Here is a 15,380-nt window from a genome sequence, read left to right on the forward strand (position 1 = left end):
TACCGTTATCCATTCCAAGAGACAGTAGAGAATGGACCACATATATTGGTATGTATCAGTTCTAAAATATCTTTAGCTCTCTTGGCACCTAATTTCTTTTCATTTGTCCTTTTACCTTTATGCACTCAATGCAGACTTCAAAGTCTACCAAATTTAGGGGTCCAGGAATCCTATCTGACACAAGCCTCTGAGTTCTCTGTTTAGATATGACCTAGGCATTTGTGCCATAATGATGCCGAATTCTCATTTAGTTTTTATTTTGTACCTGTTTATAGTATTTTATTATTATAAGAATTCAAATAAAGCCTATATAGATTATCCATCAAACGACCAGAGCAAATATTATTCGAATTATAAAAGAGATTGACTTTATTATTTCTGAATGAACAAAAATAACCTGATTTGTCCAAACGAGAAACAGAAACTAAATTCTGCATAAACGACGGTACATAAAATGTCTCAAATAAATTCAAGTAAAATCCACTCGTGGAACATAATCTAAAGGTTCCTATAGTTTCGACTGCAACTATATTTCCATTTGCTACATAGATGTATCTTTCAACATCACTTGGCAGCCGGCTCCACAGGCAACCCTACATAGTAACACTTACATGAGTAGTAGCAGTAGAATCTACTCACTAAGTATTAACAAGTGCATAACTTAAACTAGTTTTAGAACAAGCAAAAGTAAGAATCATACCTTTCTTTGCACGTCAAGTGCCATATTTGGTACAATCCTTCTTCATGTATCCCACCTTCTTACAGAAGAAACCGGTTGAAGCTTGATCCTGTTTCTTAGCCTTTTTTGCTGAGAAGGCGCATCCGCAGCAGTATCACGCTTTCTTTTATACTCAGAAGATGAAACCATATGAGGCCTTTCAGTCTTATCTCGTTGTAACCTCTCTTCTTCTTGCATACTGTAAGATATATGTTTATTTAGGGACCAAGTGTCTTTTAGAGTGTTATAACTCACTTTGAATTACCCAAAGTGTGCAAGAAGAGAGATCAAAATGAAATGTACGAGTAAATTCTCAAACAACTCTAACGTACTTTAGTGCTTTCAATTTAGAAGTAAAATGAAACATTTTCATAATGTACTCCCTTATGTTCCCTTACCTTTATACTTTATGGAAACAAGTTTGCTCAAACGATTACTTGTCTCCACCTTTTCATTCTTAGCAAAGAATTTTTTCAACATCTTGTAGGAATTTTTTAGCATCTTTATCCTAAATAATTGATCCGCGAAACGCCTCAAGAATTAAGCGTTTCATAATCATAATGCTCATTCGATTGGATCTCTCATCTCTCTCACTTCTCTATTTTAACCTAATTGAGGTTTTCTGAAGTGGAAGTGGATTTCTCTTCTCGAAGAGCTATATCCAGATCCATACAACCGAAGACAATCTCTACGGTATCCTTTCAAACCTTAAAGTTTGAACCATTCATCATAGGAATGCTACTAATTTATGCAGAAACATTAATAGCTGAAGCCATACTTACTGGATTAGAACAAAAAGTATGTCGTAAATATTAGTTAAATAATAAAAAAAGTCCATATTGAGATATCTAGAACAACATTAATTTTTAATCTTTGAATAGAAAAATTAACTGTAAGTGATACTTTCATTGCAATAATAAAATATTATAAAAAATTTCTGTCACACATTAAGCTTTTCTTTGGACCGATTAAATGCGTACATGGAAACTTAAACTTTACAACCTATTTATTATTGTATATATTTTTTTAGTAATTAGCCAAAACAATAACCTTCCTTTAGGCCGATTATTAACCGCATAATTAATAGAAAATAAATAAAAATGTGTAATGCTTATTATTTGGTCAAATAATAAACTTTTTTGGCCGATTATTATTTACATAAATAATTAACATTATTTTCTATTATTTAAATATTATTAATGTGTATATATAATTTGACTAAATATAAAATTTTTTAATAGATTAATATTCACATAAATAATATACACAATAATTTTTATATTCTAAAAGAGATAATTAATTAATTTTATATTAAATTAATAGCTCACATAATTAAATCTAAAACAATTGTAGTTTAATAATACTCTATTTATTTAACAAAAGAGGAAGACTGTATATAACACCATACTGAATAATACTAATCATTAATTTATGAGCATCATTTTATATATAAGAAGAAATAATAACTAAAACATGCTTAACTTACATTATAAGCACACAACAGTATATACATCCCAACGATTAATAATATATATAAATGGCCATGACAGTAAATATATAGAAGAACTACAACCTAAACTACATCCACGACATCAAAAGGAGAATATATATTATATATGTGCAAGTATATAACTTTGTCGTGCGATAATATTAATGTAAATTACGCATATATTAACATATTTCGATTTAAAAAAAATAATAAAATTAAATGTTTTCGATGGCTAAATTATGAATAGTTTTAATATTATTTATTAAAATAAATTATTTTATAATTTAAATTATTCATATTAAATCACTAAAAAATATATGTTATAGTGTAAAAGCGTATTTATATTATAAAAGTAATTGAAGAGTTGTCTCAATCTTCTTCGATTAAAATTTGTTGAATTATAGCTCCTCTTACAGAAACGATTTTAGTGTATTGGGAACCAAAACTTTAAAGTCACTATTTATATTTGAACATGATACTTATTAAACCCTAAAATCTAAATAAAAATAATATCTAAAATCCAAAAGATAGTATCTGATTTTATTCTCATTTAATTCTAAATAAAAAATAAGTATAACTTATTCAATTTAGCATTTATAACAATAAATAAGATCACCGTTATATAAATTATTTAATTTAAAATAACCAACGTTTTGAAAATCGGTTCGAATCGGCCGGTCGAACCGGTTAAACAGTGAACCGCTGAAGAAAACGACTCGGGCTAATGTCAAAATCGCAGATTTCAAAAATCGCAATTGAACTGGTGAACCGGTCAGGAACCGGTCGGTCGAACTGAACCGTGATCCAGCCGTTTTTTTGAAAAGGGGAGCCCAAACGTCACCGTTTCAGCAGCTGCAGTTAGCTTAGCCCTAACTCAGATGCCCAGATTTTACTCATTCCAGAACGCTCTGCCTCTCTCACATAGACTCCGTAGTCAGTCCAAGGCAGGGCTCCTCTCAATCGAGCTCCTGGCCGTCCCTCACCTCCGTCCAGCCACCTCCTCGTGCCGCCGCCGTCGTTCTTTCGAGCAGCCACCGTCTGCTCGCTTACTTTCCCTCATCGCGCAGTAGCCATCGATATCAACCTTCCCTTCCATCGCGCAGCCATTGGAACCTTCCTCCGTCGCGCAACCTAGCTCTGTCCCGTTTGAAGCCCGTTCGAAGCCCATCGCGCAGCCACGCTTCCTTGTCTTGGTCACTCGGTGAAACTGTCTCCCTCTTGCATGCTCTGTTAAAGGCTTCTTCTAGTTTCTAGGTAAATTTTTTTATTAACTATATTGAACCATTGTTTGCTTCTGTGAAGTTCTGTGAACTGTGAAGTATTGAAATCACTAAAATACGAACTGATTTACTAAAGTGTGGAGCTCTGTGAATAATTTTTTTTATTAGCTATGATTGAATAATTGTTTGATTTTTCTAGCTTCTAGTTTTAGGTAATTTTTTTTATTAACTATGTGATTTACTGATTTTTTTTTTCTGTGAATTGTGAAGTGTGAACCAAAGTTCTGTGAACTCAAACTGTGAACTGATTCCACTGAAGTTACTAAACTGAACTGTGAACTTTGTTGAATAATTGTGAATAATTATTATTAGTTAAGCTGTGAAGTGTGAACTACTGAATTTGTTTGTTTGTTGAATAATTGTGAATAATTTTGGATGTTGTTTGTTGTGAACTTGAGATTATTGGGTTGGAGTGGGTTGTTGTGATATTGTAATTGAAAAAAACCATTATTGGATTGCTGGTAATATTTAGATATAGATGAGAATATTAACCAAGAACTACCTAAAAATAATAATGCTGAGAATAATTCAGATGATATTTTAAGGTTTATATTATACTATAATTAGATTTTAATACGTTTATTTATATTTTATTTATTATTTTATTATAAAATAATTTTTTTGATTCAACCACAGTCAAATCGATTGAATCTATAAACCAATAAACCAATAACTAAAACAGTTCAATAACCAATTCGATTTTTAAAACCTTAAAAATAACATAATATATAATTATAATTAATATATATATTATCTACAAATAAATTAAAAAATTAAATAATTTTCTTACAATATACGAGTCCAAGATTATTATATATATTATTCTTCTTCTCAATATCTACGCATTCTCATAATATATCTATGTTCTAGGGAGGAAATATTAAAATATATTTGTGATTTTGGCTGCTTCTAGATGAGTTTGATGAGAAAGGACGAAATGTAACGAATCTAATTTATTAGTAATACTAATACCACACACATGTGTGTCATTGTGTGTATGCGTAATGGCAGTCATCACATAGGCCCCAGCTGTGTAACTTATTACATGCTTATATATTATTATGGCTTACTTGGTCAATTCGGAGCTGCCATCCCATTTAAAATATGCAACCATTCATTCTTATCAATTTCGGTGGCGGTAAGCACTGGCAATACTTGCATTCTAGAAGAGGATGACCCTACCAAGTATCTACCATATAAACTTTTATTATTAAACAAAAACATACAGCGAAGTGTTCATTAGTTTATGGAGATCCGGTGTTCGACGCTGATGAAAGAAACTATACGTTATTATGAAACTACTATTTAAAACATACAGTGATAGTTATAGAAAGTTTTCAAGTAACGGTGTTTCAGTAATTTTTACCGTTGATTTTAATTATATATATTATATATATTTTTTATAATTAAGATCAACGGTTAAAAATCACTGAAATACCAGTATATCAGTACACTTAAAAATTTTCCGATAGTTATTACTACTATAAAATATATAGAAGTATGATATATTAGTTGACGCTATTTTTGTTATATTCGATGTCTTGAGGCTTATCAACTAAACTATTTGACTCTCTATTTTGTTATTAGGTCAGTATAATTTAAAAATGTTGGCTAATATAAATAAAAATTGTTTACTTTTAAGTTTTTCTTTTTTCTTTTTAGATCTACTAACTAGGTGTGCTATTGATGCATATTTTTACATATTCAAATATTAGTAGTATTAGTGAACAACTATTTAAATTTTAAACTAATTATGAAGCAAACAGCAGACATCCACTGCACTAATGAACGCAAACGCAGCAATCAAAGTCGAGATTGATGAAGACTTTTTTCAATTCCCCCTCTTTTCTTTCATCATATAATAAAGCTACCTACATTTTTGAACTTCCAATGTGACATATCACTTGTCAATAACATTGCCTATGTCCATGCACCACTTTTCTTTGGCCAAAGAAAGTCAAGGGAGAAAAAGGGGGAACGAAGAAAAAGTAAAAGGTTCGAGTTTTGGTGAGTGTGCAAATTTTTGTACCCTTTTTTTTTATCACGAGTTAAGCAAGTGCTTGTTTAATTTTGAACTTGAAAATTACATTTTGGAAATTATTTAATATACATATAAATAAAATCTTGGAAATAATAGTTTTCTTATTTCAGATAGAAGAAAGTCAATGAAACCTGTGACAAATACCTCTATAATATACTTTTTTAACAGAAGGTTTCTAGAATTCACATTTTTTATTTATTTATTTTATGACTTCACTCTATAAGTTTTTATTTTTTTATCTTTTCTTATCCCACGACATAATTGATTATATCATCCAGTCATTTGGTTTGAGTAATTTACACATTACTTGTGACGAAGACAACAATCTAGAATAACAGGACCAACACCGTGTAAAGAATTATATTGAATCGAATGAAAGTAAATAAACAAGCTTGAAATCCAACCTGTAGGCACAACATACCTCTCCTCCCCATATCAGAGAAAAGGATTAGCACGATTTGCATGATATATTAGAAAAATGGTGAACCCAACATGGCATTGAAACATGTAAAGTTAATATGATGATGATCAATAATAATAATATATTCTTTTGTCCCCGGGCAAAGTCGCAATTTATGGAATTATTATAGTCAAAGTCAGCTATTTGAGCTGGATATATATAATGTTATTTATTCATCAATAATCTGGGCCACCCTGCAAAACCTTAAAGTATTGCGACTCCAAAATTGACTATGACTAATCTGTTGGATTTGGAGCAATCCAATAATTCGTGGTCGAAGTTAACTGGGCCCATTTTTAGTCGTCCAACAAAAGTATCCAATTTTTTACTGGAACAAAAATGGCTTCTGAGCTATTTTGGCCCAATTACTTTATGCAAACTTGATACCAATGAACATTAACGTGAAATATGAATAAGTCCGAAAAAAAAAAAGAAACGTTAAATATGAAGACATCAGCTGATCAGGTGGGACACAAATAAAATAAAATAAAAGAACACACATCTGGAAAGCATGAGGCCTAACAGGCTAACACAAATACACAGTACTTAGTTGCTTACTTGCTTGGGTCCCTTAACTGTCATGTTTCGAATTTGATTAATAGAGGCAGCATGTATACAACCAATTTGATTTAATAGTAAGTTTATTAGTTTATTTAAATAAGTATTGAGAGTTTAAATTTTATCTTGTGTATACAATAATTTATTGGTCAATAACAAATCTTTCAATAGAGTTTAGATTCACGACAAATTAATTTTTAGTGTGCTAGATTGAAAAACACCATAAAAAAATCAAAAAACAAAAAAATATGTATACATCATATTTCATGATCAACTTATTAGGAGAAAATTCACTTGTGGGTATTTTTAGATTAAATTAATAGTTAAAAAATTAGATAATAATTTAATTAAATATATCATATTTTAATAATTTTTAATTATGATAATTGAATGTGAGTCATATTTTTTTTTTATCAATTTTATCAAACCATCTAACGCATATAAGTAATCACTTTATTAGTATACAGCAGGTTTTTTGGCCACTCTCTTGCCTACAAAAGATTAACTCAAGCATGGTAGAAATGGAGGAGGAAAAAGGTTTTAGCAAGCATGAGAGTAGGGCATAGTCAGAATCGAACCGGTGATCGAACCGGTCAGGTTACTGGATTATTGGGTCATTGGTTTAACCGGTAGGTCACTGGTTGAACCGGTTGATCCGGTCCTATATAAATAAAAAATAAAATATAGTAAAAAATTTAAAATTAAAATTTAAAATACATATTTTCACTAACATTTTAAAAATATCTAGTTATTCTAAAACAATATGAAACATGAACAATAAGTATTTTGTTAAATTTACTCTATCATAAATTTTTTTATTTTTTTAATATTAAAATAACTATTATTTTCGAATTTTAATAATTTATTAATTAGTTTATATCTATTATACTATTATATACTACAAGTATTTATTGAAAAATAATATTAATAGATATTATATAATTATAAAAAAAATAAATGAGTTTATAATTATTGTTAAATAAAAATATAATTAATTTAAGAATGAACGAGTTTATAACTAAAATTAAAATAATTAAATAGATTGATAAAAGATATCTATATATAAAATAATTTGTAAACATATTAAATGGTATTGTGATAGCCTGGTGGTTATGACAAGTTCTTTTTTCCTTGAGGACAGGGGTTCGAAACTCACCCCACCCATTTTGACAATTTCACTCTCAGCGGTTCGGTTGAATCGGTTAACGAGTTTGACCGATTTTCGTCGATTTACTCCGGATTTGACCGGTTCGTTACCTTATTCGGTTCAATTGGCGGACCGGAACGGCTTAGGGTCCGGTTTTTACAACACTGGAGTAGGGTAATAGCATTCATTCTATCTGAATAACTCACATTCTATATATTTTTATGTTATAAAAATATATTATAAATAGGTGTTAAATCAAGGATTTCTCATTTAATTTTTTTTTTTGTGACTAAACAAGGAAAGAAACAAAGCAAAAACTATTCTAAATCCGAGCCAATGAGTAATATCTCATTTAATTTAAAAAGTCTTTATTATTTAGTCAAAATCATCAACAAATAATTTAATATTTTGTTTATTAAAAACTTTAATGGTTAGAATTGGGTTGTTCTCAACCCATAAGTATGGTAGAATAATTGAATTTTGGTAACAAATTCAACCCATAGATCGAGTTAGGATTGGATTCAAATTCTACCTTACATCACCCTTATGTGAGAGGGAAAAAGGGTTGTAATATTGGGTCGGATTTTTGGGTTGAACATGAATTTCAACTTTGTTCAAGTATGGCCATGTTATTGATTCAATTCATGACAAAAAAAAAATGGTATAAATAGATACCAACACTTAGGGGTGGCAAAACGGGTCGAATCCATCGGACCGACCTGCCGAATCCGCTAAAGAAGGTGGGTCGGGCTAGATTTGGGACCCGCCAAACCCGCATCGCCAAATTTACGGATTTTGGCGAAGCGGGATGGGCTGGTCCACCGGACCAAGAATTTTTATTTTTAGTTTTTTTATTAAATAAAAAAGTGATTACTACTACAAAATTAATAATTATATAATTTTTAAATATTTTTTATTTTTTATTTTTATTCTTCTTTTAGTTATTAACTTTATTTATTTTATTTTACAATTTCGTATATATGCTTAAATTTTTGTGACTTATTTTTTAAAATAAAGATGGTTCTGTTGATAAATATTATTTTAAATAATTTTATTGAAGTTAAAAATAAAAAAAATAATAAAAAATGTATATTATAATTCGACTATTTTTATTTGTATTTAATTTTTAATTATTATTTTTAATTAATTTTATTAAATTTTATTTTTTTATAAATAAAAAAAGAGTTAAGGGCTAACCCGCCGGCCCGCCAATCCGCCATAAAATGAAGTGAATTAGCATTTTAAACCTGTTTTAGTTGGCGGGACAGACTGATCGATCCCATTTATAGTACGGATCTAAGCAAAAACAGGACGGATTAGGACAGACCACCCCACTTTACCACCCTTGCCAACATAGATGAATCTACACACAAACATGGGGGGTGGTTAATTTGCTCCTATTGAATCTTTGAAAAAAATTAAGTATATATGCGTTTAATTTTTAATAATGTAAAACGTTTTACATGATCGTTCAATCACAATCATTTTTTGAATGACTATTTATATAAGTAATATAAAAAATAGTTATTTTTGTTAATATTGTATTATATAATAGAATGCACAGATAAAATAATTTTGTATTAATAATATCTATTCAAATAATAATAATAATAATAATAATAATAATAATAATAATAATAATAATAATAATAATTATTATTATTATTATTATTATTATTATTATTATTATTCTATTGATTAATTATCCAAAATCAAATCTAATTTCTCAAATATAAATAAAATATTAGTATTTAGTAGTTTCCTTAAAAGTTGATTGATGTATATAGACATCATTTACTTATTATATACATTATTATTTATTTTTGTTGTTTTATAATTTTAGTCTTACATACAATAATTGTTTTCATTGAAATTTTTTTACCATAAATATTATAAAAATCAATTCTTCAATTAAATGACAAAAATTGTTAAATAATTACTTAATAAAAAAAGAAATATTAATTTTTTATTATTAAAATCAGGTACCAATATAAAATACATGTTAAAATATAAATATACATTGAAAATAAATTAAACCATACATATATTTATATATAAATATATTAGTGGCTGATTTTAGTATACAAATAACATTTTTATTGTTTGATTGAAATTTTTTTTTTCACATCACGATTTTATTCTATTTTATTTATTTATTTTTGCATCTCTTACATAATTATAGTAAACTTTTTTATATATTTTTTAATTATTGTGCTATAATATTTTTATGTAACCTCTTTACGAGAAACTCGGACTGCGGCACTTTGACTCCAGTACAAGTCCTGCCTCAAAAAGAATCTAAACCTCATGTTTAACCCAAATTACTATTTCAGATAATCCCAAAACAATACCTAATTTAAATATCTAAATATGTGCACATTAAAATTTTTTTATATTATTTTTGTCTCTCCTATTAAAATTTTGTTATCCCTCGCACCAAAATTTACTTCTACTGACCTAAAAATTAAAACACAGAAGACCATTCTTGTTGATGTTGATGTACATATGAAACTCATTTGAGGGGCAATGTAAGTGCAGTCGCAGTAAGGAGATTAGCGCTAACAGTGACAGATATCTTGGTTTCTATATAGATAAAAAAAAAGTCTTAACAAGGAGTGAGGATGGCTTTCAAAGCATTTATTAGGATGACAATGTCTTTAACGACTTTGAGTATTCGATCATACATAGACATAACAAGAGACAAAACGCTTTTGGCAACCAAAAGAAGAGATAAAAGGATATTAAAAGAATCATGTTCTCTAGTCTTTATCAGTTCCAACGAAAATTTCTTTATTTGTTTTGTGTAGTTGAAAAGAATTCATGGCAGCATGCCGAAATGGAATGAAATTCTTCATAGTAGTAATTGTTTTTACTTCAATAAAGCCAAACAAATAGATACTAGGTACAGGTGCCTACTCTGGTAGATAACTCTTCAATGCAAGAGACAAAATTAAAAAATTGGGACTACTGGGTACAGATTACAGAGACAGCACACACACACACAACACAACACAATCTCAATCCTGTTCTCACTCGCCCACTTAATTCATTGTTATTCATAGCTCACAACCACATTGTTACTAGTATTTAATATCTAAATACTGTGTGATTTTCTCATGTAAGAATTGAGCTTGAAATAATATCAAATATGTAACCTTTTGAAAATATGATAGTTGAATGGTTCGGAAGGAGCGGCTGTGGTGGCCACAGCCATCAAACGGAACATAATGGAGCTGCAATTAGGAGACTTAAATGAGCCAAGTCATAATTATTGATGGGGCTTCTTCTGTAACACCAGAAACAACCTACATCTACATGGACCACATTCTACGTGAAAATTCCAGTACTAGTCCTACTTCCAATGCTGGACCATATATGGAATTCCAGCACTACTCCAACTATTAGTAATCTTCACTACGTGCCATGAAAATGAGACCATCATTCATTCATTGACGCAGCAATAGTTCGAGGGTTATTGATAGACCTTCATTACTTTCTTTTCTTGTCAATGTAGTTGGGCATTTCTACTGTATAAATAATGTGGGATCGGTAAAGTGATAAATCTAGGAGTTAATCACTCTTAAATTAAGATAGTGGGACACACATTTCATGGAAGTTACAAAATCAATGGTGACCATTACAAAAAAGTTACTCACGCTTGGTTGGTTCAGGTAATAATTCCACATTTATTCTTCTTGAGCAACATTTCAGGTCAGAGTCTTATAAATGTCAAAAATGAATACAACTAAGGAAATTGAGTAGTAAACTGAGATTTGATATGCAATTCAGCAGTTCTATTCTTCAAATCCCACATATTATACAGTTTGACTTTTGACTTTCTTTCTTTGTGGTTGAGATGAAGGAAGGTAAAGGCACAATGTTCCTTTAATTGAATTTTTTTTTTTTTGAGAAAAGAAAAGAAGTATTTGTTAAGTCAATATTTTCTAAGCCAATCCATATATTCAAAGGGAGGAGGAGAGAATATCGATCTCATCTACAATCTTTCTATGTGCTCTGGAGCTGTATACCAATTGCATCCCCAGCATCAATGAAACAAACCATATACAGAATAAACAGAAGCAAAATTATGTGCATAGCAAGTATCTAAAACTAAACTCATATGGCATAATTTGTACAAATTGTGAGAGGGGTTCGGTTTTTCTATTCTCGAGGAACTTAATGGCTTCTTTCCCTATTTCGCTTGGTAATTGGAGGCATATCCAATCCAGCAAAGATTCCAAGTCTTTTGCAAAGTCCAGTAAGTACCAATCTAGCAGCTTTGGGATAGCAAACTTTGAAGTTGAAATTCCAACTGCAGCCTGCAAGTATTCTCTTTTTGCTGCTTCGAGTTGGTTCTCGACCTGTGATGCTGTGTAAACTCTGACCTGCATTTGCCACAGTTCATGAATCAGCAATGACACAATGCAGATAATAAAATTTTAGAAGTTTACTTTGTGTAACGAATAAAACTTACAGCAGGAGAGGACCAAGTTCCACATGAGAGAGCAAATGTCACCAAGGGTTCTGATAATTCCAATCCATATATGCTTCTTACTGTCATTTCATGATTCTTGGCTCCCTTTGATGTCTGTTTAGAATTCAGCTGTAAGAAGTTTTAGTAATTATCTATATATTCCAATCTAAGGAAAACTCAGACTTCATATGAACAAAGCTTACCAATTTCCAATGATAAGGAAGCCTTAGAATGCAATGCTCTATCGTTGTTGCGCTTAGCAAGTGTCCACCCACATTTATTGTTGCCTGAATAATGAAGAAAACAGAATAAATTATTAAGCATATCAATGCTATAACTGCAAGAACATGCAACGTATAAGAAGAAATACAAGTCCCGAGCAGTTCATACCTTGTGCATCAATGCAACAACTGTTTCCGGACTCTCCGGTAAGCCATGCTCATTGAATGCCTGAATAAAAGCACAATTTTCAATTAGATATTACAAAGGTTCTAAAAGAGGTTAAAAATGAAAAAGTAAAACTAAACATTGTTCAAAAAGGTATAAATGACATACATTCATCATACAAGAGTTATATATGTTGATCCAGAATGCAAGCTTCTCCTGATGATTGAGATTCTCTAAGTTGACAGAGGAAAGTTTCCTCAAAAGAAGCCTGCAAGTTTCAGGATATTAGAATACTGCAACACCTGATTGACACACACAACATGAATAGTTGAAAAGGTAAATAGTAAGTATCACATACTTCAACCGATGCTGCAGAAACAAAGAATTAGCAGTTCGTTTTGGACTGAAGGATTCAGCTTCAATTGCACGGAATTGCTTGTACGGACCAATATCCATCTCTCCAAATTCTAAACAAGTACCATATGGATCCTGAAACCATGTTCCTTGAGTACAGTTTCGAGATTTCGGATCTCGCAACATGCCAGCTGTAGAATCCGGATACTTGGCAGTACTCATTCTCAAAAGAATGCTTGATAAGCACTTGAGAATATTTTCAGAGATTATGTTTGGACTTTCTTCATGATCTGTTGGTTCTGCCATTGGCTGGTCATTCACTCTTAGTTCTTGCTGCACAGTCTGAAATTTCACATTAGTTGACTTGAAAAATTTCCTCTGAGTTATTTTGATCTACTAGGACACAACTGAATCTGGATTAGAGATGCCAGACCTGTCTCTTTGGACGATGCCATGGTTTGTTGTGGAGGGGAAGTGTATTAATAGGAGTTTTTGTTGTTTTAGTTTTAGAATTGAACTGCTTGGTGTTCTTGTGAGAATGACTACATGACTGGTTCTCTTTTCCTTGCCTATCCTCTGCAATGCAAAAAGCCATGAGAATTAGGTTGCAACTTTTATTATAGAACACACTTAAGGAGCAATTGTGGGAATTACTCACCGGGAAGTGTAATTGTTGGGGAAGGAGACTTCAATTTAACTAAACGAGATGAATGATCCATTTTCATCTTGGAGGATGATGTATATACAGCTTCTTGATACAAGTCCTGCCTGAAATGCATCACCTGCTCTTCAAGCCTTGCAATTTCTTCCTCCAGCACCGCCACCTCCGCAAGAAGTCCCAGGGTCTAGATTGATTCAGCAGTGACGGTGAGTATAAGATTTCAAATTTGAATGAATTGCAAAGTAGATTACTTGGGAAATACTAACATTGGGAGGGAGATAAGGAGGAAGACGAGGGAGAGCACCCAAGGGTCTGTTGAAAGCTCTCTGCAATGCCCTGTGGATGTTCTCTTCGTTCCTAAGCTTCTTCTTCAACCTCTCCACCTGAAAATTCAAATTCAGAGACTTAATTCGTGAACAAAGCTTCAATTTCAAAATCAGGAATCGGAGCAGTGGCATTGCATTACGTCTTGTTGCAAGGCCAATTTTCTCTCCTTGCTTCGTGTCCTTCCGTCTCTGCTTGCTCTGCCTTTTCCTTGTGCCAAACTTTCCCGCATCTCTGCCTTTTCATTCAAGAGATTAGGACCAACCTATGCAACGCAATAACATATAATTTCAAAATTGAAACTGAGAGGTTCATCTTTTTGTCAATGAATTTCCCTTTCACTTTATAGGATGAGCATGTGTGTTGTGTAATATGTTTCGCAAAAGAATTCCGACTTTTGAGAATTTTCTTCTCATTGGAACTGAAGCCATCCACAGTTTGTGATGATAAGTCTGAGAAGTGTTACGTTATCATAATGAAATAATGAATAATAGTAGTAATAATTTAATAATAATAATAATAAAACTAGTGTATGGAACTTTGTTCACTGTAGCAACCGTTTTTCAAAAATACTAGTACCACATACACATATACACACTCTTCTGAGTTCTGACAATAAAGCAGAGTTTAGTTCAATTACTCTATGATCATCATCATCATCATGTGCTCCTGTCTGAGCTTTCTTAGGCTCTAATCTCGTCCTCCTTCTCGTGTCCATTTCTTCTCTTCCCTTGATGTGGCACTAATTCTGCAGCTAAAACAAATTCAATTCGGTGAGAAGAATGATGAAATCAATCAAATTGAAAGTAATAGTAAGATCGAGATCGGACCTTGTTCACTTGTAATCTAAAAATCAAGGGAAGCAGAAGGTGAATGGAGGCATCGTCATGGGGGGAAAGAAACATGTCATAGAGTGGAGTTGACAGCTATATATGAGATGAAGATAATGAGAGTTCCACCGCTGTGCCTTTAAACTTAGTTTAACCGCTTCCACTTTGGATGAAAACACAGCAATGTTAATTTATGTAGGAAAGAGAGAGGAGGCTGAGAGGGAGAGAGAAAGAGAGTGTGGTTTCATGAGAAAAAGACTCGATGCGCATACAGCTTGTATAGCAAAAGTGCTCCGGTGCCCCCAGCAACCAAAATTGCACAATTTTTTCGTATTTATTTTTTTTTTTGGATTTTACTAGAAACTAACTTTTTTTTTCCAATAAATTAACAGAAAAAAAATTCTAAAAATGTTGGCCTTAATATTTTTCTTATAATTATTCAAAAAAAAAGTTTTTTTTGTAATAAAACTGTTAGATCACATATTTAATTAGAATAACATTAGAGAATCAATACTATAACAGTAAATTCAACTTATATTATAACAGATTGTAAATAGATTTAATATAAAATTCATTAAAAATATTTTTTTATTGTTTTTGAATTTTAATTATTTTTTTAATTCAGTTTTGGATAGTGTTGCCTATGATGTTAGTAGT

The 15,380-nt window shown here is 31.1% G+C and overlaps 1 protein-coding gene across 28 annotated transcripts; it reads right to left on the bottom strand.

Moving 5' to 3' along the window:
* Positions 1-11,618: 11,618 nt before the first annotated feature.
* Positions 11,619-15,044, bottom strand: LOC112765561 (uncharacterized). Of its 28 annotated transcripts, none has more exons than XM_072223407.1 (12): positions 14,724-15,044; positions 14,534-14,647; positions 14,036-14,131; positions 13,836-13,952; positions 13,567-13,753; positions 13,342-13,484; positions 12,913-13,241; positions 12,723-12,822; positions 12,558-12,617; positions 12,371-12,454; positions 12,168-12,296; positions 11,619-12,078 (listed from the first exon to the last, which is right to left on the bottom strand). In XM_072223407.1, the coding sequence occupies exons 2-12, from the start codon at positions 14,609-14,611 to the stop codon at positions 11,779-11,781; spliced, it is 1,623 nt and encodes a 540-aa protein (XP_072079508.1). In that variant the 5' UTR covers positions 14,612-14,647; positions 14,724-15,044; the 3' UTR covers positions 11,619-11,778. The 28 variants fall into 28 exon arrangements, with proteins under 28 accessions (XP_072079508.1, XP_072079510.1, XP_072079506.1 ...); XM_072223409.1 differs by having other exon boundaries at positions 12,168-12,281; positions 12,913-13,250; positions 14,724-15,033; XM_072223405.1 differs by having other exon boundaries at positions 12,913-13,250; positions 14,724-15,033.
* Between the last annotated feature and the right edge of the window lie 336 nt (positions 15,045-15,380).

Source organism: Arachis hypogaea, chromosome 17 (assembly GCF_003086295.3).
Source record: "Arachis hypogaea cultivar Tifrunner chromosome 17, arahy.Tifrunner.gnm2.J5K5, whole genome shotgun sequence".
NCBI classification, from domain to species: Eukaryota; Viridiplantae; Streptophyta; class Magnoliopsida; order Fabales; family Fabaceae; genus Arachis; species Arachis hypogaea.